The sequence below is a fragment of the Mustela erminea genome, chromosome 1 (assembly GCF_009829155.1).
Source record: "Mustela erminea isolate mMusErm1 chromosome 1, mMusErm1.Pri, whole genome shotgun sequence".
Taxonomy (NCBI): Eukaryota; Metazoa; Chordata; class Mammalia; order Carnivora; family Mustelidae; genus Mustela; species Mustela erminea.
In genome coordinates, this window is record NC_045614.1 from 1,426,715 (window position 1) to 1,448,262 (window position 21,548).

At 67.7% G+C, this 21,548-nt stretch overlaps 4 protein-coding genes across 16 annotated transcripts in view; 3 read left to right on the top strand and 1 right to left on the bottom strand.

The window, feature by feature from the left end:
- Window positions 1-4,900, top strand: part of DOT1L (DOT1 like histone lysine methyltransferase) — a 60,354-nt gene extending 55,454 nt beyond the window's left edge. For 4 of the 7 annotated variants that reach the window (XM_032358149.1, XM_032358140.1, XM_032358186.1 and 1 more), the window contains 2 exons: window positions 215-788; window positions 2,328-4,900. In XM_032358149.1, the coding sequence (XP_032214040.1) occupies window positions 215-753 (539 nt within the window). In that variant the 3' untranslated portion in view covers window positions 754-788; window positions 2,328-4,900. Of the gene's footprint in view, window positions 1-214; window positions 789-2,327 lie in introns of those variants that run through there. The other 3 variants (XM_032358164.1, XM_032358170.1, XM_032358156.1) reach the window with 2 other exon arrangements.
- Window positions 4,901-5,444: 544 nt separating this feature from the next.
- PLEKHJ1 (pleckstrin homology domain containing J1) lies at window positions 5,445-7,686 on the bottom strand. 3 transcript variants are annotated; one of them, XM_032358998.1, is made up of 6 exons: window positions 7,495-7,686; window positions 7,343-7,410; window positions 7,050-7,116; window positions 6,240-6,330; window positions 6,097-6,160; window positions 5,445-5,998 (listed from the first exon to the last, which is right to left on the bottom strand). In XM_032358998.1, the coding sequence occupies exons 1-6, from the start codon at window positions 7,586-7,588 to the stop codon at window positions 5,933-5,935; spliced, it is 450 nt and encodes a 149-aa protein (XP_032214889.1). In that variant the 5' UTR covers window positions 7,589-7,686; the 3' UTR covers window positions 5,445-5,932. The 3 variants fall into 3 exon arrangements, with proteins under 3 accessions (XP_032214889.1, XP_032214883.1, XP_032214875.1); XM_032358992.1 differs by lacking the exons at window positions 5,445-5,998; window positions 6,097-6,160 and having other exon boundaries at window positions 6,243-6,330; window positions 6,550-7,116; XM_032358984.1 differs by lacking the exons at window positions 5,445-5,998; window positions 6,097-6,160; window positions 6,240-6,330 and having other exon boundaries at window positions 6,416-7,116.
- A 274-nt stretch (window positions 7,687-7,960) lies between these two features.
- On the top strand, window positions 7,961-17,934 carry SF3A2 (splicing factor 3a subunit 2). 5 transcript variants are annotated; one of them, XM_032358679.1, is made up of 11 exons: window positions 7,961-8,167; window positions 11,762-11,866; window positions 12,140-12,288; window positions 13,586-13,657; window positions 14,677-14,723; window positions 15,165-15,274; window positions 16,226-16,314; window positions 16,392-16,532; window positions 16,911-16,979; window positions 17,076-17,397; window positions 17,440-17,934. In XM_032358679.1, the coding sequence occupies exons 3-11, from the start codon at window positions 12,163-12,165 to the stop codon at window positions 17,811-17,813; spliced, it is 1,350 nt and encodes a 449-aa protein (XP_032214570.1). In that variant the 5' UTR covers window positions 7,961-8,167; window positions 11,762-11,866; window positions 12,140-12,162; the 3' UTR covers window positions 17,814-17,934. The 5 variants fall into 5 exon arrangements, with proteins under 5 accessions (XP_032214570.1, XP_032214535.1, XP_032214561.1 ...); XM_032358644.1 differs by having other exon boundaries at window positions 17,076-17,934; XM_032358670.1 differs by having other exon boundaries at window positions 16,265-16,314; window positions 17,076-17,934.
- Window positions 17,935-18,418: 484 nt separating this feature from the next.
- AMH (anti-Mullerian hormone) lies at window positions 18,419-21,509 on the top strand. Its single transcript, XM_032358563.1, has 5 exons — window positions 18,419-19,076; window positions 19,597-19,739; window positions 20,092-20,200; window positions 20,287-20,446; window positions 20,535-21,509. Exons 1-5 carry the CDS (start codon window positions 18,662-18,664, stop codon window positions 21,442-21,444), a joined length of 1,737 nt encoding a protein of 578 aa, XP_032214454.1. The 5' UTR covers window positions 18,419-18,661; the 3' UTR covers window positions 21,445-21,509.
- Window positions 21,510-21,548: the final 39 nt, after the last annotated feature.

Consider the following 21,548-nt stretch of genomic DNA (forward strand, 5'->3'; position numbering starts at 1 on the left):
GCCCGGGGGGCGTGCCCGCAGGGGGCGTGGCCCAGCCCCGGCCTGCAGGGGAGTCGCACCTGGCCACCCGCGCCCTGCTGCTTGCTGCTTTGCCCCTGCCCTCGCGACGCCCAAGGAGCTGCGGCCGCTACCTGCTTCCCCGTTGTTGTGTCTCTCTGCGCTTGGCCGGACACTGCCCACCTGTTGAAGCTGAGTTTTTCTCTCCTGTTTGCAGGTGTCTTTAACCACGCGGTGCCTTCCGCCTCCGCCCATCCGTTTGGAGCCAGTTTCGGCAGCGGGGCTGCGTGTCGCAGCGGCACGCTGGGCTTAACCGCGCTGCAGGCGGTGGCTGGCGCCCCCGCGTCTTCCTTTCAGGCCCCGCCCCCGCCCCCGCAGGGGCCGCCCGCCCTCCCCGCACCCCCACCCCCTAACGCTGCCTTGCCTCCTGCCCCTGCGCTGCTCCCGGCTAACTCTGAGCCCGTGCTTCTGCAGAACCTCGCGTCCCACCCGGCTAACCAGGCTTTCTTACCCGCCGCCTCGGCCGCCTCTCTGCAGCCTGCTAACGCCTCTCTGTCCATCAAGCTCACCTCCCTCCCGCACAAGGCCCCCCGCCCCTCCTTCACGGTGCACCACCAGCCCCTGCCCGGGCTGGCCCTGGCCCAGGCTGCGCCCGTGATCCCGCAGGCCAGCTCCACGGGGCCGTCTGCCGTGTGGGTTTCCCTTGGCATGCCGCCTCCGTATGCCGCGCGCCTTGCGGGGGTTAAGCCGAGATAAAGACCTTGCTTAGCTAGCCGTTCGTATTCTGTAAGGTAAGGCTAGAGCCCAACCACGGGGCCCGTACGAGACCCTGAACTATCTGTCCTTCCTTCCGCAGAGAGTGGAGGGGCCCAGGGGACCCAGGCTGTTCTGCCTCGGGTGGAGACGGTTGGTTCTGAGAGTGCAAGGAAAGACAGAGCGCAGGGAGACGAGGGAAGCTGGGCGGCTGGACGGGGCTGGCCGTGCGCTCTGGCCTCCCGGGCGGCTGAGCAGCCACTGTGGGGCTCCAGGGGATGGCCGGCTTCTGCCACCTGGCCCAGCCCTTTACGGCAAGCCCGCCTGGGGCCCTGCCCGGCAGAGGAGGCGGAGGAGGCCCGTAGCCTGGCCCGTCTAGCTGGATGGAGCCTGCGATCGTTGCCCTCAGGCTTCATGTCTGTGGCCACGGGGGACCGGGGCCCCCCAGGGCAGCTCAGAGCTCAGCTTTGCCCTTGGTCTGCTCCAGGGCTCCCCCGCTGGCCTGTCTGCCTGAATGCACCATTAGGGCTTTAAGAAAAGACCACGTGTGGAGGGTTGTCCAAACTCGGTGCTCGTGCCTCGGGCTCCCAAGCTTGAGGCCCCGCGCAGGCCCCGGGAGCCAGCGGGCGCAGGGCTGCGTGAGGCCGGCTGCCGAGGGACAGCCTTGTTGTGATGCACAGGTCCTGCCGCTCGCGGGGGTGCGGCCCGTGCTTGGCCGTGCGTGGAGTCGGTGCAGGCAGTGTAGGAAGGGCCGGTCTTTGGAAATGGGTGGACGGTCGGCATGAGGCCTTCCAGGGGTTTTGGTCTGTGCCTTTGCTGGCCGCGTGTAGGTGTGAGAGAGTGAGGCCCGGTACGGCCGCCCTGGTAGCTGCTGCTTGGCGTCCCTGGGGACGTCCCTGGGGCCAAGGACTCAAGGAAAGGAAGCCCGGCGCTAATAGGGCACTGGGGCCGGGCCGTCCTCTGCCGTCTGCCGCGTGTTTACGTGCAAACAGGCGTGGGACCGCCGGTGTCCGATGGCCTCCCGGTCAGGGCGCAGGTCGGTGGACAGCCTTCCCTGAGGTCTGGGGACAGGCTGTGCCACAGTCCTCTCGGAAAAGCCCAGAAGGCAGAGCGGCTTTGGTGCGCGCGGGGGGTCTCACGCCATCAGAGAAGGTGTGCGGCCGGGACTGGCTTTGAAGAGCTCCGAGGTGTGCGTGTGGAAGCTGGTGCGCGTCAGGCTCCTGGGCCTGGCCCACGGCGGACCGCCGCCTTCTGTTCCCCTGCCCCGTGGCTGTCACGGGAGGTCTCCGTGGGCTGGACTGCGAGCAGGGCCTGGCATGTGGCCAGGGAGGGCCTTGGTGCCCAGGCTCCTGGTGGGGGCAGACAGGAGGACGGGGACCTGCTGCCTCTGGTGGACCAGAGGCGTGGCTCCAGGGGGTCTCCGCCAGGAGAGGCGGGGCCTGCAGCGACCATGTTCTGTCTGACCATCCGTCCGTCTGTCTGTAGGAGGCTTTGGTTCCCTGGCCTGGGGGAAGGTCCGGGCTCCCCTGCGTGGGACGCTGACGCTGTGCTGCCTTTCCTCCCGCGGGTCTCCGCAGGTAACTAGGATTTCTACCTCAACCGCGAGACCTATGCAAGGCTGGCCCGGCCGGTGGCCCCAGGACGGCGAGGACGGACCGCAGACAGGGACGAGGCTCTACTGTGAATCCGCGCTGTGCAGACCCGCAGAGGCGCTGGGGCCCGGCCGCGGCTCATGCTGTCGATAGTTTTAGATAAAGTATTTATCGTTTTTTAAAAAGTATAAACAACTCTGACTTATTTTACTTCACCGAAGTCGTAAGGCGACCCGTTGAGAAGTGTAAGTACTGTGTGTGAGAGGACCTACCTACCGACGTCCCGGAGGCCCGCCCGCCGCCGCCGCCGCGCCGGCCGCCGTCCCGGTGCTATCTCCACGCGGGCCTCGGCCCGCTCGCCCTCTTGGTGCTGACTGGAGGTTGACCAACGCCAAACCAGGCCGCGAGGCGCCTGCCCTATTTATTCCCGCCGCTCTTCCTATACCAAAGGCACGGCCGTCTCCAGGCAGAAGGTGGCTGGTTCTGTCGTGACATTCCTCAGAAGAGGCCCTGTCCCCGAGGGGGCGCCCATCCCCGTCCCATCACTGTGAACGGTTCCTGCAGACTGGCGGCCGCTCGGGCCTGGCGTCGGCGCCTTTGGCATAGGAACGGACGGCGGGCGCAGGCACAGGCCCGGTCAGAGCCTCCCCGGTTGTGCGCGGCCCCGTTCTGAGTGGTGCTTGAGGAAGGGCTGGTACCCGACCCCTGGCGGCAGCGGGCCCGGTGCAGCAAGTGCATTTACTGGTTCGACTCGGCTCGGGCTCCCACCGCGGTATGCTGGAGCGTGCGGTGAGCTCCCGGCACGGGCGCTGGGCAGTCAAGGGGGCCTGGGCTGTCTGTACAGAAGAGAGTCACGCTGAGGAGTGACAGTATTTTATAGAGATGTGATAAAAATTTATAAATTTCATAGACTTGACTTCATATATTTTTAGATTGTATAATGCACAGTAAACTAAAGAAGAAAAAAGTGAGGGGAAAACCTTTCTATTTATTCAAGTGCACACAGTGGCACGGGCCCAGGGCCGGCCCCCCGCCCCTGACTGCGTGCCCGTGGTTCCTGGGGTGGAGGGCTCGGCCCCGCGCCCTGCCCAAGGCCCTCTGGCCCTTCCGTGATGCTCCGCTGCCGCCCCACCCGCCCTGCAGCCGCTGTGACGGTGCCTGGGAGGGAAGGTGCTGGGTAGTGAGTGCCCCTCCCCGCATTCACCCGCCAGGGCAGAGCTAGGATGCTTCCAGAAGGTGCCAGCAGGGTTCTCCAGCCCCTCCAGCGTAGCAGTCTGACCAGTGTCATGTCTGTGCGCAGTCTTCAAAAGGGTGTGTCCAGAAGTCCCCAGGCCCCTGGAAGGGCGAATGTCAGCCAAGGTCCTGGCAGGGGGCCCTGGACCCCAAGATGGGTGCTTTAGGAAGGGCTGAGCTGGTGAGGTAGGAGCCCTGTTCTCAGGTGCTCGCACCCACCAAGGAACACCGGGAACTTGCCTCTTCCCTGAGGTGGGCTGTGCATCGTGGGTGGGCCCTGAGCTCCTGCCTGGGGAGGGTCAGCGCACTGGGCCAGCCTGGCCCTGCTTCCTCCTGATCCCCACTCTCCGGAGGGGCAGGCAGATGCCTTGAGGCATGCGGGCCAAAGAGGGCCATTGCAGGGCCCTTTCCTGCCCGCAGCCACTTCCTGAAAGCAGACTGATCTGTGCGGCACAGGTCTGGCCGTCGGCGGGCTCCCTGGTTCCCCCAGGCAGGGGCCTGCCACAGCTCTGCTTTCCTGCCTGCCCTGGGGGTGGCCCAGAGCAATAGTTGAGGCAGAAGATGGTGCTCGTGATGGGTTCTTGAAACTGGCCCGTCCTTCCGTAACTGGCCGCCCTGGCTCCCACCCTCTGGTTGGTGCTCCCGGCGCATGAAGGTGCTGTGCCTCGCCCCTGTGAACCCCAACCGCTGCCCCCCAGGACAGGGCAGTGTTTGCTCCCCATCCCCATCAGGCGCACAGGGCTCCGTGAAAAGATACAGGGTGGATGGCAGAGGTCACACAGGAGTCCAGTCCCCGGGGTAGAACAGAGCAGCCCTGTCCAAGCACACGGCACGTCACCTCCGGGGGGCCTCCTGCGGAGGTGCTGTACGGAGTCTCCCAGCACAGACGCTCGTGAGCAGACACGGTCCCTGGTGTGAGGCAGGCGGCACGCGGGGGCGCAGAGCCCCGGGGCTGCCGCTGACCACGGGCCACTTCAGGGAAGTCTGCGGGTCGCAGGTGGCTCTGCTCAGGAAAACCTAACCATGAACACGGCCCTCCCGGGCAGCTGGCCGGGCCTTGCAGCTATGGACTGTGATTTCTCCAAGGCTCACGTGCCCCTCTGTCCCCACCCACCCGCCCTCATTCCCACGGTCCAGCCACACTGGTTTGTCTCCCACGTCTCTTGACCTTGATTTGTAACTGACGGGGCTTTGCTTTTGTGTTTCTGGTAGACTGTGTTTCAGTTGGGGGTGCTGGCCTGGCTTGACCCTCTTCTAAGAGATCGCCAATGCATTCTGCGTTTCCACCTCTAGACGCTGTAATAAAATACTTGTTTCCACTTGAAGCTGGTCTGCTCGCAGCGTTTCTTTCTGATTGGGATGCAGGGAGAGGCACGAGGGCCAGCGGCCACGCTCCCCACTCCCCGGGCCGGGAGGACAAGGACTCCCAGCAGGAGCCTGGCAAGCTCCTTCAGGCGGTCATGGGACCAAGGCCCACAGCAGCCACCCACCTCAGGGAGGCCCAGCCCCTCCTGCATGCACACCTGATTAGGTCAGGCCCACCAGGATACCTTTCATGCGCTGGTTTTTTTTTTAACAAATGGATTTAGGACTCCAACATTTGCAGAACCCTTTCCAGAATCGTGCCTGTACTCAAGGGGAGGCCTAGGAACTGGGGTCATAGGTCATCTTTGGGTTCAATCAGACCACCCTTCTGTTCTTTCCCAGAGCCTAGTCAGTGCCACAGGCCCCATGGGCCACCGACCAAGCAAAGTCCCAGACTCCTTGCCTCTCCCTGGTCTGATTCTAGGTCTCTGTCCCTCTCCTGGAACAGCCCTGCCTCACTCCACCTCCAGGCAGCAGCCCCTCCTGCATTCACCGCAGCACCATCCCACGTGGAAAAGAGGTCCCTTTATTTGAGTACAACAACCACACTGGCCTGAGAGTGAAGGCGTCCTGCTCCGCCCAGAGGCATCGGCCAGGGCCTGCCCAGCGGCAGAATTCACAGTGGCTCCGAGAGGCGCGGCCCCCCACGTCCTTCACAGCATCGTCTAGCTACGTACATTCGGCCTGCACAGGGCAGAAGGGCTACACCAGCCTCAGCAGCTGCCAGGCCCCAGAGGGATGGACCCGAGGGGCTGGCCGCAGCTTCTAGGAGTGGACACTTGTCCCCCGGTAGCAGCATGGGGCACCCAACAGGTGCCAAACCGGTCCAGGTCGGGGGTGGCGTGTTACTGGGTTACTTCTCCAACCTGCCCCTGCCCACCCCCACCAATCTTGGACTTTTGAAGTCTTTAAGCCAAGCACCTGCAGCAGGAAATCCAGGCTTGACCAAGAAACCCAGGGCGCAGAGAGGATGGGGAGGGCTTGTTCCAGACTCAGGCCTTCAAGCCACCCAGCTGGAACCTGGCCTCCTCAGATATGCCGAACTGCTCCAGGGGGTCCTGTGTGGGTGAAGGGACCGCATGAGCCCAGGCCCCAGAGGGCCCTGCCCCGCCCCCACACCCGGCTCCCACCCCTGGCCCCCAGACCCTCCGCGCACCTTGCCAGTCATCTTCTGGATCTCGTTTCTGTAGAATATGAGGCTCCTCCGCATGAACTCGTAGCTGGGGGAGCAAGTGGCACGTGCTCACAGAGCCCTGCTGTGCCCCGCCCCGGCCACCCAGGCAGGCCCACACCCCCCACCTGGCTCGCCGCAGAGCTCCCATCCACTCCTGACACTGTGCCTCGCTGCCGCAGGCGAAGTGATACTTCCTCTCGGGGTCCTCCAGGAAGCCTGCAGAGGGAGCACCCCCGTCCGTTCCCGCTCACTGCCCCCCCACCCCACCCAGAGCCCGCCACGGGCCTCGGCTTCCTGTTGCCTCTGTCCAAGCGTCCCCTCCTCCTGTCCAAAGCCAGGCTCATTCCTTCCCACCAGCCGTGCGGGGGACTGAACTGTGTCCTCAAGTCCCTACGTTCAAGTCCAAACCCCTAGAGCCTAAAACTGCGGCCCTACCTGCATGCAGGACCATTACCGGTGCAACGACTTAGAGAAGATCAATTGGGAGCAGGTGGGCACCAACCCTGATCCCACCAGGAATGACTCCACAAAGGCAAAGAGCCCCTTGGACTGCTGGCGACCCCCAGGAGCCAGGATGGACTGGGGAAGCGCCCTCTGGCAAGGAACCACCCCTGCAGACACCCTGTTGTAGGACTTGTGCCCTCCTGGACGGGCCGAGCACACGTTTCTCTCGTTTGAGCGCCACACCAGAAAATCGGCCGGCTCCGCTGCTCTCAAGACGACCCCGGGGGGATCCTCCGCAGGACCCCGGGCAGTGCAGGACTCCCCAGCAAGGGCGACCGTTCTAGCAGAACTGCGGCTGCAGCTAGAAAGGGGTTGCGCCCCAGGGGAAGGGCCGGGCCCGCCCTCCGGCCGCCCGAGGCAGTGGACTTCGCTCCAGGCCGACGGACGCCGCGGCGGGGCCCGGGAGGTGCAGGGCAGGGCCGGGCACTCACTGATGGAGAAGCCGCTGGGCTCCTCCTGGGTGACTCTGCAGCGCTCCAGCAGCAGGGCTCCGACGGGCTGCGGGCAGAGGGGGGCGAGGGCGGGGGGGGGGGCGGGCCTGCGCGGGGACCCCGACACGCCCCGCCCCGCCCCCGGGCCCCACCTCGGCCCCGCCCCCCGCGCCGACGCCGACCGGACCCCGCCCCCAGCCCCGCCCCGCCGGCCCGCGACCCGGCCCCGCCCCCCGCCGGGCCACGGCCCCCGGCCCCGACCCTCGGCTCCCGGCCCCCGCCCGCCGGCCCACCTCGGCCTCGTCCGTCCGGAAGTAGAAGAGGAAGTTGACCACCAGCTTCACAAGCCGCCTTTTCAGCACTGCGGGCACAGGGCGGGCTCATTCGGGCTCGCGGCCGCCCAGTCCCGCCCGCCCGGCCCGCCCCGGCGCCCCGGCCCGCTCACCGCTGCCTTTCTTGGGACCCCGCATGCCCAGCTCGGCCGCCAGCTCGGCCGGCTGCCGGGACAGCGCCTGCAGCTCCTTCTCGTTGTAGCGCATGGCGCTGCCGGGACCCACACCGCGGAGCGCGGGCCGCGCCCTCCCGGCCGCCGTCCCCACTCGCGCCAAAAAAGTCACACAGCGCCGTCCCGGAAGCGCTGCCGCAGCCACTGCGCTTGCGCGCCCCCGAGCCACGCATTCTGCGGGTCGCCGACGGGAGGCGCTGGTGTCCAGGGGACCCTTGGCGCTACGCGAAGCCCGCGGGGAGCGCACGCCATACTAGACGACACACAAGATGCTCGTAGATAAGCATGAAATAAGCTGGATCCGGGGTGGGAACAGAGGAAGGTCCCCTCACGACTGGTGGCGCTCTTTACCGACGAGTGGGAGCCGGTGAGACCGGACCCCGCGCGTTAGGCGTTGAGGGCCTGGTGCGCACGCGCACTTCGAGTCCGGCGCTCATCAGCCCCGCCCCTTTTCCTCGCGCCTCCGGCGCTTCAGGCAGAGCGAGCATGCGCACTCGGGAGACCGTCCCCACCCCCAGCCCGTTGGCCCCCGGAAGTGCTTCCCTAGCGCGCAGGGCGCGTGCGCATAACGTTTTCGTGGCCGCGGCGGGCGCGGAGCGGGAACCGGCGCGGGGTGAGGAGCGGCGCGGGCTGGGGGCGGCGGCCCCGGGGCTCTGGCTTCCCGGGACCGCAGCGGACTGGGGTTGAGAGGCCGGCGGGGTCGGGCCGGGGGCGCGGCGCGCGGGAGCCGCGGGGCCCGCCGCGGGGCAGGAGGGGCCGGGCGCGGGCCGGGCCGCGGCGCTTCGCCGCGCTCGCTCCTCCCCTCGGCGCCGGGAGCCGGCGGGGGCTGGGCCGCGGCGGGTGGGCCTCGGGCGGGGCCGCGCCGGTGCTCGCGCCCGTGTGGGCGCCCCGGCGGGGGTCCCGCGCGCGCCGAGCCTGTCGGCGTCGCTGCTCGGCTGGCCCGGGCTGCGGGTTGTCCCTGGCCGCTCCCCGCACCGGCCGTCGCGGCCGCTGTGTCCCTGCTCAGCTGCGCGGGAGGATCTTGTCGCTACGGAGAGCGAGAGCGGGAGGGAGGACGGCTGCCGGCCGAGCGGGGAGCGCGCGCGGGGCTCGACCCCGGGGCCCGGAACGTGGCTGGGTCCGCCCCCCGGCGCCCCGCACTCTTCATCGTCGGGAGCAGATCGAGTGCTTCCTGGGCCTCTCGTCCCCGCCGTCCCCGCAGACACGCCCCCGCAGGGGCCCCAGCTCGGGTTGCAGGGGGGCAGCCGACCGGCCCCTCGGAGCCGTCCGTGCGCACCCGAGTCCGCTTCTGTGCTCAGCCGGCCGTCCAGCGGGGCCCCGGCGGCTTTGGGGTCGGGGACCGCGCCTTGGTTTCCTGCGCCTCCGCAGCACCGAGGTCGGGGCAACCGCCGGGAAACTGGGAAAGGGGTGCGCGGCCCCGGAGCGCTCTGGGGAGACGGCGGACTCCCTCCCGGTTGCCGGCTCCTTGCTCCTGGTCGTTTTCTTTCTCGCTAGAAACGGGGTGTTTCCCGGGTGCGGCGAGCTGCCCTGCTTGTTCCGTTGGCGGGACCACGTCTCTCAGAGCGAGGAGATGGCTCAGCTCCGTGCCGTGACCCTTTGGGGGCCGCTCCCGGGTCTCTGGGTGCTTCCACGCTTCTTGCTGTTCTCGCTCTGGAAGCTCATCTGGGTTCTGTTGTGCCTTTTGTTTCCCGGTTTTGTTCTCCCTCCGGAAAGGCTTGTTGGACTCGGATCCACTCCAGCCCTCACCTTCGGCCCCCGTGGGTCTTGTCTTCCCGGGTTTAACTGGCCGTGCTGACCTCTGGCTGCCGTTCTGCTTCGCGGCTGTAACTTGCCCCATGGAGGGGGGTACGTGGAGTTCTGCGTGTGTGTCACCTCGTGAGCCGGGGACGACGCCGACCCCAGTCGTGCGTGTCTGAGTGAACTGTCTCTGGTGCTCTCGCTGGGCCCCTGGGCTGGGCCGGAGCCCTCCAGCTGGACCTTCTGGGCGGGGCGTGGGGGAAGGGCAGGTTCTGGCGGAATTCCCGCTTTCCAGCGCCCCCTCCTTCCACTCCCCGAGTCTGACTCCCTCCCACTGGCCCTGCCCCTGCGAGTGGAGGGGCCCTTCGTTCCGGTTCTTCTGAGGGTGACACCGGCCTGCCCACGCAGCTGCTCGAGGGCGCTTGGGCTCTCCTGGGGGGACGGGGCTGCTGTGGGCAGTGGGCTTCGAGCAGCTGGCAGCTTACTGGGTTCCCTCCAATGGGGTCGCCAGTTCAGTGTGCCGTTCCGTCTCCCTGAGCCCGTCACTCTCTGTACAGGCCCTGGTGCCTGTTCCCCAGCATGCGAGGGGCGCATCCGGAGGCTCAGGAAGGAACTGGGCTCCTCGCCGGGGCGGGGGGGGGGGGGGGTTCGTGGCTTTGTCATGGTCGCCTTCCAAGTTGCACCTGCACTGGGTGTTCTGGAGTCGCCAGTACAGTAGGGGACAGGAAGTGAGGACATGCCTCTGTCGCGGCTTCTGGAGCTGTCCTGTCCCCCCCCCCCCAGCCCGGCTGAACCGGGGAGCACGCAGGGAGCACGCGCTACCTTTGTCTTCCTTTTGGGAACCGCCTCCTTGGTCCGCGCAAGGAGGCCTCCCCACGTGCCGCTGGTGATGGCTGCGCTGGCCTTTGTCCACCTGTCGCCTGGCTGCCGACTTGACCCGAGCGCACTCGTGCCCCCAGAAGCGCTCGGTTTCCGCTGTTCAGGCCGGCGCCCTCCTGTAACGGCCTTGAGACGTGGGTGTCGTCTCCACAGAGGTCTGTGAGTCACTCGGGACCTGTGGGCCGGAGACCTCCCAGGCCCCTGATCCTGCTGTGCATCTGTGCTGCCGGCGGAGACGAGGGGGCGGGGGTGTCCCTGTCCCTCTGCCTCTCCCGCGGCAGCTTCTGTCACTTCACCCGGAAACTGCGTGTCTCCTGCAGGTCGGGTGCTCGGCCTCCCCCGATGAGCCCGTGGCTGGGACTGGCGGCGGGAACCGCGGCGCTCCGGGGGATACACGGGTGTGCCTGGCCGGGACCCCCAGGTGTAGCGTCTCCTCCTTTCCAGACGCGGCGCTCTCTCCTGCGGAGGGCTCGCCCGGTTGGTGGTGCTGGTCTCACGCTCTGTCTCCCGAGACGAGAGCTCGGCGGCTCTGGGCGGACGGTGTGATGAAGCCTCTGGTGCCATGAGGGGTCTGATTGCGGATTCGGCAGCCATCGGGGTCGCTTTGCAGGTTCCCAGGTGTGAGGGCATCAGGACTGAGCCAGGGCGAGATCTAGATTCCTGCGGAGCTGGGGGCAGCTCTGAGAGCCACGCTGCAGGCCCACCGCGGAGCTGGGCCGCCGGCACCGGCGCCACAAAGCCCGTGGTTCCCAGGACGCGGTTCTTACTCTGCGGTCCTGGAGGTCGGAAGTATAAAAGGGGGCGTCTGGGTGGCCCAGTCGGCTGAGTGTTGGACTCTTGATTTCGGCTCAGGTGGCGTGGTCCGGGCGGTGCAGTGGAGCCCTGCGCGTGGCTCTGCACTCCGTGTGGGGCTGCTGGAGACTCTGTTCCCGTCCCTCTGCTTCTCTGTCCTGTCGCTCTTTTTCTCTGAAACAAGCATATGAATCATTCAACACTGTATTTCCAAGTATAAACTGGAGAGTTGTCTTCCCCCCGGGGCCCAGGGAGACCCGGCTCCTGCCCTTGCCTGGCCCGCGGCCCCCTCCATCCTTCCTGCCAGCAGCGCCGGGTCTGCCCGTCTCTGGGACCCCCGCCCTCTGCCTCCCTCTCGTGAGGACCTGGTGAGGACGCCGGGCGCCCCTGGGAACCCAGGGTCACCCCCATCTCAGGGGCCTTGACTTGCCCGTCCCTGCAAGGTTCTTTTTGCCATTTATGGTTCTATATTCTTGGGTTTTGGGGATTCAAATGGGGACATCTTTGTGAGGTCATATTCGCTCCTGGGTCCGTTCCCATGGGCTGACCTCTGCAGACACAAGGTACTGCGGGTTTAAGCCAGGGGCCCGGAGTTGACTTTGGCCAAGTCAAGAGTGACAGTGTTGGGAGGCCAGAGGGAGGTTCAGGAGGGTGGGTCTGACCCGAGTCGGAGAGAGCGAGGGAAGCTGCAGCCCGTGCTCTTTAGGTCCCGGGAGAGCCTGCCTTGGCCCCAGGGAGGTCTTGAATCTCTTGTGCGTTCGGCAGAAGGTGCCGGTAGGTAAATGTAGCAAATTCACAGGTGAGCCACGGAGGTAGGATTGAGCTTGGAAGAAGTGAGCGTAGACGAGCAGTTCGGAGGAGTGCGCACCGCGTGTGGGTGGTCCGGGAAGGCTTCCTGAAGGAGGTGAGACTTGGGAGAACCTGGCCGCCGCCTCCCGGCTGCCGCGCTGGGGCTCTGAGCACGGACACTTCTCGGGCTGCGGTGGCTTCCTTGCCAGTCCCCCCCGCAGGCACTCCACAGACACACCGCCGGTCCTCGCTCACCCTTATTCCGGGTTTGTGTGTCCTTGGGCCACCGTGGGCCCTTCGTCTCCTGGAAGATACGTGGGGAGGAGGAAGCTGACCCGTCTGCCGGACCGTGTCCTGCGGTCTCACCGCCTCCCCTTTGGTCCTGCAGGTCCCTCTACCTAAACCGTCACCATGGACTTCCAGCATCGCCCCGGGGGCAAGACGGGGAGCGGAGGCGTGGCCTCCTCCTCTGAGAGCAACCGAGACCGCAGGGAGCGCCTCCGGCAGCTGGCCCTGGAGACCATCGACATCAACAAGGTGGGTTGAGCCTTGGGCAGCGGGCAGACAGCTCCCCCCCGCCGCCCCCCCCCCTGCTCCCTCGGGCTCGGGGCCCCTCCCCCCTCTTCTGTCAGCAGAGCCAAGTTCCGTATACCCTGTCCCTGGTGCCCTTGACCCTGCTGCCCAGCTTTCTTGGCCTTGGGGTCCTGATCTGCAGTTGAGGGAACTTAACCTAGAGCAGCTCCAGTTAGGCACCCCACAGACCACTCGCTGTTCAGGGGCCGTGACTGCACGGAGGGTTTGCTTTTGTCCGACTTCCCAGAGCCGTGAGACCTGCCAGTGGTGAGGGCCAGGACAGCGTCGCAGAGTTCTGATGTGTCGGCAGTAAGCAGCACTGGGCCACGTTTCGCTTGGGTGTGCCCTGCTGCGGGGCCTGGGGTCTGTCCCCCTGGCACTCCGGACGTTTGGGGCGCTGTTGGCAGCCGGGCAGCGTCCCAGTTGTGAGGACCACAGCTGTGCCCAGACATCACCAGTGTGGCCTGGGGGCAGAGTTGGCTGGGCGCGCCCCTGCAGCCAGTGTGTGTTTCCTCTCTGAGCTGTGGTGAGCCCCGCCCCCAGGATCAGGTCTGTCATTGTCCTTCGGAGGAGGCAAGGCAGGACCGTCCTTGTGGAGGATGACATGGCCAGTGGGCGGCGGAGGTCGGAGTCAAATCCCAGCTGGTCTGCTCTGTGCCTGGGGCCAGAAGCGCCTACCCTGCGGCCTGGGTTTATGGAAGGTCCCCTGTCTGGCCTGGGAGCTCCTGCACACACCGACCAGGGTCTCCGCGGGCCTTTGTTTTAACCCGTTTGCTCTGTTCTTCCCCGTCTGGTCTCTGCGGAGGCGGCTGCCCGGCAGTGCTGTCTTGTCTCTGCTGTCTTCCAGGCCTGGAACTGCCCTCACAGGTGGGGCCGGGAACTGGCACGGGGGGCCCCCAGCCCTGCCAGGTGGCCTGTGCCCGCGGGATCCCAGCCGGTCCCGTAGCGCTACCTCGGGCAGAAGACCCTACGGGGCCCTGGGCTGCGAGGTCCCTGGGAGGATCTCGGGGTCGCTCATAGAAGCGAGGCGCGCCCACACCAACGAGTCCCCAACAGCTGGACCTGAGTGTCCGGGGTGACGCCTGCCGCGCCTGCAGGCGTCCCCGACGGCGTTCAAGATACGCCGCCGCTAGTCCTCTGTCCTCAGGACGCCTGCACGGGGGAGAGTAGGCGCCCTCTCTGCCGGCCAGAGGGGAGGCTTTGGCTCTTCACCGCGGCGGGGACCGCGGGGCGCGATTGCTGACAGCATGTCTCTGTGCAGGACCCGTACTTCATGAAGAACCACCTGGGCTCGTACGAGTGCAAGCTGTGTCTGACCCTGCACAACAACGAGGTGCGTTCTCTGCGCCTTCTCTGCTCGGTGGGGCCCTGCTGCTCCCCCGCCCTGGCCCCCGCGGGGTGCTGCCCGTCCGTGCTCCGGCAGGTCCCGCCCGCTCCCATCTGTCCCACTGCACTGCCCATTAGGGCTGGGATGTCACTCAGAGCGTGGCGGAGGCAGTGGGGCTCAGGTCGGCTTGCTCACCGTCTGTGCCCCCAGAGCCCACTGCCACCCAGGGCATACAGGGCTGCGTCCGGCCCACGCCGGAGGATCCTTGAACGCCATCGGGGATCCCTGTGAGCGCCAGCCTGCAGGCACGGCAGGTGTCCCCCCGGACGCTCAGATCTAGCTGTCGGGGACTCGTCGGTGTGGGCGCGGCTCGCTTCTTTGGGCGACCCCGAGGTCCTCTCAGGGGTGGTCTAACGAGTGCTCGTGGGGCCCTGGTTCAGTAACGGATAGATGTGGGTCGTCCTTGTCCGCGCCGTCCCACGTCCTAGCGGCCTTTCGGTTGTGCATCCAGAGCGCTGAGCGGGCCGGTCTCGCACATCAGCGTCTGTTCCCCCGGGCGCGGCTCCCTCAGAGCCAGCCGTTCTCTGGGGGTTGCTGAGCAGTGTCCCCCCGTCACGATGACCACAGACGTCCCCATTCGTGGCCCAGTGTCCCTGTGCTGGTCCAGAAACCCGTAGAGTCCGTCCTGCTCTCTGGAGGGGGGTGCCCCGGGCTGTGGTCAGAATGGACGCACAGGGTCACGGGGCAAGTTCACTCGTCCGCTGGCTGGCGCCCGGTGCTCTTCTCCTCCGGCCAGGTCCGCTGAGCCCCCCCACCGGGGCAGGCGGCGAGACTCTCCGTGTCCCACAGGCCGTGACCGCTGACGCTCACAGACTCACTCTCGGGCTCTTTGTGCGCTTCCTCCCACGCGGTGTAAGCCCCGAGAGCTTGTCCGTTCGGTGGCAGCCGGTGGATGGAGCCGGTGGCTCCTCTCGGCCCACCCCACGCGCCTTGCCTGAGTCGTCCGTGTGCTTTTCCCGCTGCAGGGGAGCTACCTGGCGCACACCCAGGGGAAGAAGCATCAGACCAACCTGTGAGTGCCCCAGACCCCTTCCAGTGCCCGGGGCCCAGCCTCCGAGGCACACAAGGCATCACCCGAGTCGTCGGTGTGAGATGGTCTCGAGCCAGCCCGGCCGTGCCTCGGGGCTGCTGGGGGGACGCCAGGGGAGTGGGAGCAGCTCTGTCCACAGCGGTTGGGCTGACCGAGCTTGCTTGAGCGGGAGGCTTCCCGGACACGAGAGAAAAGCAGCGAGGGTTCACCGAAGACGCCCTAGTAAGGGGCAGTGGGACTGTCCCCGGGCCTGTCCTGTCCCCAGTTCATGCAACCCCAGGACCCCCAGCCAACACCCCATGTCCCTGGGCTCTCAGACAAACTCCAAGGTCAGTGTGGGAGTTGGACGACTCCCAGCACTTGGGCCTGTGGCCTTGGCGGCCTGTGTGGAGGGTCCCAGCGCCGCATCCGTCCCACCTGCAGGGCCCGGCGAGCCGCCAAGGAGGCCAAGGAGGCCCCCGCCCAGCCGGCGCCCGAGAAGGTCAAGGTGGAGGTGAAGAAGTTTGTGAAGATTGGGCGCCCCGGCTACAAAGGTGATTCTGTCTGGGCGTGTGCTCTGGCCCGCGGCCGGCGCTGGGTGGGAACGAGCCCCTGGCCCCAGCCCCCAGCCCGTCCTTGAGCCCCAGGGAGACTGCGGCTCCCTTCGGATCAGGGGCCCGCCCTCCCCTCCCCTCCCTCTGGTCCCCGGGCACTGTGAGCCCCACCTTTCCTGAGAGCTTTCTCAGCCCGCCGAGTCACGGTGTCGGGGCTTCCCTTGGCTTCTGCTGGCGTTTGGGGAGCTGGGGATTGTTAACAGTCCTTGTGGGGATGGTGGCCATGGACGAGGGGCTCACGGGTCCCTTTCCTTTGACCTTGGAGGGGGGAGCGTCCACATTAAGAAACTGCTCACACAGTGGACCGTTTGGGCGGAGAGGAGGGTCCCTGATTCCCCGGCCGGGATGTTGGAGAAGTGCTGGGTCAGGAGGCAGAGGGCTGTCCCGGGCGGCAGGACGGAAGAGAAGAAAAGCTCTCAGGCAGGCGCCTCGCGTAAAAGTGGAAACCGTGTGCGCGACCGGCTTTCCAGGGAGGACACAGCAGTGCAAAGGCCTGGGCGCAGGTCTGCGTTATAAGCGAAGGCCACGATGACAGAATCCTTGGGGGGGGCGTCTACCAAAGGTCTTCCAGCCATAATAGGGCATCTGTCATCCCGAGTAAAGCAGGGACAGTCTTAAGGGGCGTGGTGTGGCGTGCCTTAGGGCTGTACGGAGAGCGGCCTGGAGGTGGGCACACGGCCGCCCGCGGCTTGGCTGCAGACCTCTCGCGCAGAGGGCACCTCCCAGCAGCCAGGGTACAGCGTGCCCGGTCTGGAGCTCCTGCCCGCTCCCTTCTCTGTGGTCTCAGGCAGGGACTCTCCTGGCTCTGAGCAGTAGCCACCCAAGTACAGGTCCCCCGGTGTCCTGTCCCCCGTCCATGGGCTACTCCGCTGCTGCCTTGGCTTCGGGTAGGACAAGGTGGCTTGGACTTGAGAGCCTCGTGTGTTGCAGTGACCAAGCAGAGGGACACGGAGATGGGCCAGCAGAGCCTCCTCTTCCAGGTGAGCTGAAGCCTGAGCCCTGTCGTGAGGGGAGGGTCCCTCGCAGGGCGGTGCTACCACCTGCCGTGTCCCCGCAGATCGACTACCCTGAGATCGCCGAGGGCGTCACGCCTCGCCACCGCTTCATGTCCGCCTACGAGCAGAGGATCGAGCCGCCCGACCGGCGCTGGCAGTACCTGCTCATGGCCGCCGAGCCCTACGAGACCATCGCCTTCAAGGTGGTGCACGCGGGGTCCCCCAGCCCTCCTGCCTGCGCCCCAGGTGCCCCTTCGGCACACGCTTGCCTGGGACGAGTGGGGGAGGCCGGGGGGTCGGGGGCGTCCTGAGGCCGGTGCTCCTGGCATTAAGAGGCTCTCGTGGCCAGGCTGCTCAGGGATCCCCTAACCTGATCCTGTAACTTGGGCCCCGCAGACGAGAGCACGAGCCGCTCCTTCCCCAGGGCGGTGGCCTTGCCAAGTAGTGGGGCTAGTCTGTTACCCCAGAACCAAATCCTGTCCCAATTGGGCCTTTTCTGGGCCAAGGGGCAAGTCCCTGCAGGCCTGGACGTGTCGGCTGCGGTGGTCCTGAAGGCCGCCCTCTGTCCCCTCCTGACACAGGTGCCGAGCAGGGAGATTGATAAGGCCGAAGGCAAGTTCTGGACTCACTGGAATCGGGAAACCAAGCAGGTGAGCCACTCTGGGGCCTTGGATGGCTTTCCTGGCCAGCCTGTCCCTTCACCCAGGGCCCCGAAGGCCTCACTCAGCCTCTCCCGTTCCCTCCAGTTTTTCCTGCAGTTCCACTTCAAGATGGAGAAGCCGCCGGCCCCGCCCAGCCTCCCTGCGGGGCCTCCGGGAGTGAAGAGACCCCCACCCCCCCTGATGAATGGTCTGCCTCCGCGGCCGCCGCTGCCGGAGGCTCTGCCCCCACCACCGCCGGGAGGCCTGCCTCTGCCACCCATGCCACCCAGCGGGCCTGCACCCTCGGGGCCTCCGGGCCCTCCCCAGCTGCCCCCCCCAGCTCCCGGGGTCCACCCCCCAGCTCCTGGGGTCCACCCCCCAACATCTGGGGTCCACCCCCCAGCTCCCGGGGTCCACCCCCCGGCACCGGTGGTCCACCCCCCCGCACCGGTGGTCCACCCCCCGACGTCTGGGGTCCACCCCCCGGCTCCCGGCGTCCACCCGCCCCCATCTGCTGGGGTTCACCCCCAGGCCCCAGGGGTGCATCCACCGGCTCCTACGGTACACCCCCAGGCCCCTGGGGTCCACCCCCAGGCCCCTGGGGTCCACCCACCGGCCCCAGGGATCCACCCCCAGCCTCCTGGGGTCCACCCCCCACCTCCTGGAGTCCACCCATCAGCTCCTGGGGTCCATCCTCCAGCTCCTGGGGTCCACCCCCAGCCTCCTGGGGTTCACCCCTCAAATCCTGGGGTCCACCCCCCCACTCCCATGCCCCCCATGCTGAGGCCTCCCCTGCCCTCCGAAGGCCCTGGGAACATTCCGCCCCCTCCCCCAGCCAACTGAAGAGCGGCCCCTTTTCCAGGCCAGCCCCATGTGGTGCGTTCTTGTGTGCTCTGTCGGAGCGGAGTGCGGTCCTCTTGTACGGCCCGTGTCGCGTCCTCAGTGCTCATTAAACGTCTGCCCCAATGCCCGGACTGGACTGCTGTGTCGGCAGCTGGGGGGCCACGGAGCCGTGGCGTGGGCCCCCACGTCCTGCTGGCGAACACCTGCTGTGGTCCCCTGCTGCGCGCAGGGGCTGCTTGGGGTTGGGGCGTCGGCGTCCTCATCTTTGTGTCCCTGTGCCCCATGGGACAGTGCTGGGTGAGGGCAGGCCCAGCCAGCAGCTGGTCTGGGATCTCTTGTGAGGAGGGGAGAGTCGCAGCTGCCCGCCCTCCCACAGTGTGACCGAGCACTCGGGGAGCCCCAGCTGGGCCAGTGGGCCACCCGCTGCCCAGGCCCCCCTGCCCGGCGGTCTGAACACTGGAGACACGGGGTCCCCAGCAGAGCCTTCTGCCCGGTCCTCTGGGACATCCCTCTGCCCTGGTCCAGGCCTGCCCCCCCCACCCTGTCCCCCGGATCCCAGAGCTGCTGATAGTCTGGGCCGACACTCCCGCCTCCAGGCTGCTGCTCGTCAAGGACAGACGTATGACAAGTCGGTCACAGGCTGCGCCTCCTATCAGCGTGAGGAGACAGGCAGTGTGGTCAGAACAGAGGAGGCTTTGAGCGCTTCCTGGCTTGCCCTGGCCTGTGCTGGGGCGCCAAGCACCGGTCCCCAAGGTCACAGCCCAGGAGGAGGTGGGGCCCATCTCCCGCACAAACAGCCTGGCCTCGGGCATATAAGCCAGAGCCGCCCAGCCCCTCCCGCAGCCAAGATGCGGGCTCTGCTGCTCCGGCTACTGGCCCTGGTCCTGTGGGTGACGGGGTCCCCGCGGGGAGCCAGGGCCCCTGCCTTGCCCGGAGAGCCAGGCATGGGCACGGAGGGGCTCATCTTCCACCAAGACTGGGACTGGCCGCCAGGGAGCCCACAAGACCCCCTGTGCCTGGTGACCCTGGACCAGAGCGGCAACAGGAGTGGCGCCCCGCTTCGGGTGGTGGGGGTGCTGAGAAGCTACGAGCACGCCTTCCTCGAAGCTGTGCAGCGGGCACACTGGGGTCCCCGCGACCTGGCCACGTTCGGGGTCTGCACCGCCAGCGCGGGGCAGCCGGCACTGCTCCCTCTGCAGCAGCTGCAGGCCTGGCTGGGGGAGCCCGGGGGGCGGCGGCTGGCGGTGCTGCACCTGGAGGAAGGTATGTGGGGGGCTGTGACCTGCTGCTGAGCGGAGGATCTGCCCCTGGTCCCCTGGAAAGGAGATGTCCACACCAGACCCCTCCCCAGCTTCCCCCATGGCCCAGAGGCGGGTGCGCTTGGGCTCCTGTGGAGGCTCTAAATCCCCAAAGCTGGGCTCCCGGACCTGCCCCTTCCCGCCCTTCCCAGGGAAGGAGCCCAACGGAGGGGCTGGTCCAGCCAAGGCGGCCCTGGTGTGAGAGCTGGCCTGTCCCCGGGAGCCACTGGAGGAATGGGCTGCCCCCAATGAGAACCCCAGGCGGAGACCCCAGGGAGCCCAGCATGAGCGGCCTCACCACTCCCCACCCCCCGCCGCTCATTCCTCTGGGCGACCCGTGCTGGGGTGTCAGACCTCTCCCACCAGGTCCCCAAGGCTCCCAGTTGGGCCAGGGGCTCTCCCTGCAGGAATGCAGGGTGGGTGCGGGAAGGGGGCTGGCTCCAGGGCCTCAGGTGTCGTCCCCTCCCTGTCCGTCCTGGCCACAGTGAGATGGGAGCCCGTGGTCACACTGAAGTTCCAGGCGCCCCCACCCGGAGGAGCCGGTCCCCTGGAGCTGGCGCTGCTGGTGCTGTACCCCGGGCCTGGTCCGGAGGTCACTGTCACGGGGACCGGGCTGCCAGGCACCCAGGTACCAGGGCACCCAATGGGGCAGTTCCTGGGCCTCCAGGAGCCCTCGCCCAGCAGAGGAGAGGGTATGGAGGTGGTGGATTCGTTGTTTTTTTTTTTAAAGATTTTATTTACTTGTTTATTGGGGAGAGAAGGAGAAGCAGGCTCCCCGCGGGGCAGGTAGTGGGATGCGGGGCTCCATGCTGGGACCCTGGGATCATGACCTGAGCCGAAGGCAGACGCTTCACCAATGGAGCCCCCCGGGCATCTCGGGAATGGGGTTTTTAACCGCGCGGAACAAGGTTCCGAGTGTCCTGGGTGGGCAGCGGGCACCCTCGCCGCAGCCAACTGGGCTAGGTCTCCCATCTCCACAGAACCTTTGTTGGGCCCGGGACACGCGCTACCTGCTGCTGGCCGTGGAGCTCCCAGCGGGGGCCTGGCACAGCCCTGGGGTCACCCTGACCCTGCAACCCCAAGGAGATGGTAGGCTCTCAAAGACGGGGAGCTGGCAAGGGTGGGCTGCCCTAGTTCCTCAAACGCTGAGCCGCCCGGGGGTCGCGCCCTTCCAGGTGCCCCCCTGAGCACCGCCCAGCTGCAGGAGCTGCTGCTCGGCCCCGACCCCCGCTGCTTCACGCGGAAGACCCCGGCCCTGCTCCTGCTGCCTCTGCCCGGGCCCACTCCAGTGCCCGCGAGAGGCCTCCTGGACCAAGTGCCCTTCCCGCCACCCAGGTGTGTGCAGGTCCAGCGGGGGGGGGGGGGGGGGGTGCGAACGGGAAGAACCTCGCCCCTGCTCACGCCTCCCAGCTCCGCCTTCCAGGCCCTCTCAGGAGCAGGAGCCCGAGGAGCCGCCGCCCAGCGCAGACCCCTTCCTGGAGACGCTCACGCGCCTGGTGCGCGCCCTGCGGGGGCCGCCAACCCAAGCCTCGCCGCCGCGCCTGGCCCTGGACCCGGGCGCGCTGGCCGGCTTCCCGCAGGGCCTCGTCAACCTGTCGGACCCCGCGACCCAGGAGCGCCTGCTCGACGGCGAGGAGCCGCTGCTCCTGCTGCTGCCGCCTCCCGCCACGGCCACGGCCACGGCCACGGCCACGGCCACGGCTGGGGACGCCGCGCCGCTTAGGAGCCCCGAGTCCGGGCCCTGGGCCGCGGGCCTAGCGCACCGTGTGGCCGCCGAGCTCCGGGCCGCGGCTGCCGAGCTGCGCGGGCTCCCGGGCCTGCCCCCCGCCGCCACGCCGCTGCTGGAGCGCCTGCTCGCGCTGTGCCCCGGGGCCCCGGGGGGTTCGGGCGGCCCCGGCGGCCCGGGCGGCCCGCTGCGCGCGCTGCTGCTGCTCAAAGCGCTGCAGGGTCTGCGCGCCGAGTGGCGGGGGCGCGAGCGGAGCGGGGCGCCGCGGGCACAGCGCAGCGCGGGGGCCGCGGCGGCGGACGGGCCGTGCGCGCTGCGCGAGTTGAGCGTGGACCTGCGCGCCGAGCGCTCCGTGCTCATCCCCGAGACGTACCAGGCCAACAACTGCCAGGGCGCGTGCGGCTGGCCGCAGTCCGACCGCAACCCGCGCTACGGCAACCACGTGGTGCTGCTGCTGAAGATGCAGGCCCGCGGCGCCGCCCTGGCGCGCCCGCCCTGCTGCGTGCCCACCGCCTACGCCGGCAAGCTGCTCATCGGCCTGTCCGAGGAGCGCATCAGCGCGCACCACGTGCCCAACATGGTGGCCACGGAGTGCGGCTGCCGGTGACCCCCAGGCGGCCCCGCGGCGCCCGCCCGTGTCTGTCCAGACCCCCGTCCCCCACAATAAAGACCAGCGAGGACCAGCTGGTGTGTACGTGCGCGTGGGCACAG

What these genes read in the sequence shown, in the direction of transcription:
- PLEKHJ1 (XM_032358992.1), bottom strand. Translation starts at nt 7,588, where the DNA reads ATGCGCTACAACGAGAAGGAGCTGCAGGCGCTGTCCCGGCAGCCGGCC. An exon ending in GGGTCCCAAGAAAGGCAGCG is followed by an intron (nt 7,411 to 7,494) that starts GTGAGCGGGCCG and finishes CTGTGCCCGCAG; the next exon opens with TGCTGAAAAGGCGGCTTGTG. An exon ending in TCCGGACGGACGAGGCCGAG is followed by an intron (nt 7,117 to 7,342) that starts GTGGGCCGGCGG and finishes CTCTGCCCGCAG; the next exon opens with CCCGTCGGAGCCCTGCTGCT.
- SF3A2 (XM_032358644.1), top strand. Translation starts at nt 12,163, where the DNA reads ATGGACTTCCAGCATCGCCCCGGGGGCAAGACGGGGAGCGGAGGCGTG. An exon ending in AGACCATCGACATCAACAAG is followed by an intron (nt 12,289 to 13,585) that starts GTGGGTTGAGCC and finishes GTCTCTGTGCAG; the next exon opens with GACCCGTACTTCATGAAGAA. An exon ending in TGACCCTGCACAACAACGAG is followed by an intron (nt 13,658 to 14,676) that starts GTGCGTTCTCTG and finishes TTCCCGCTGCAG; the next exon opens with GGGAGCTACCTGGCGCACAC.
- AMH (XM_032358563.1), top strand. Translation starts at nt 18,662, where the DNA reads ATGCGGGCTCTGCTGCTCCGGCTACTGGCCCTGGTCCTGTGGGTGACG. An exon ending in CCGGGCTGCCAGGCACCCAG is followed by an intron (nt 19,740 to 20,091) that starts GTACCAGGGCAC and finishes CCATCTCCACAG; the next exon opens with AACCTTTGTTGGGCCCGGGA. An exon ending in CCTGCAACCCCAAGGAGATG is followed by an intron (nt 20,201 to 20,286) that starts GTAGGCTCTCAA and finishes GCGCCCTTCCAG; the next exon opens with GTGCCCCCCTGAGCACCGCC.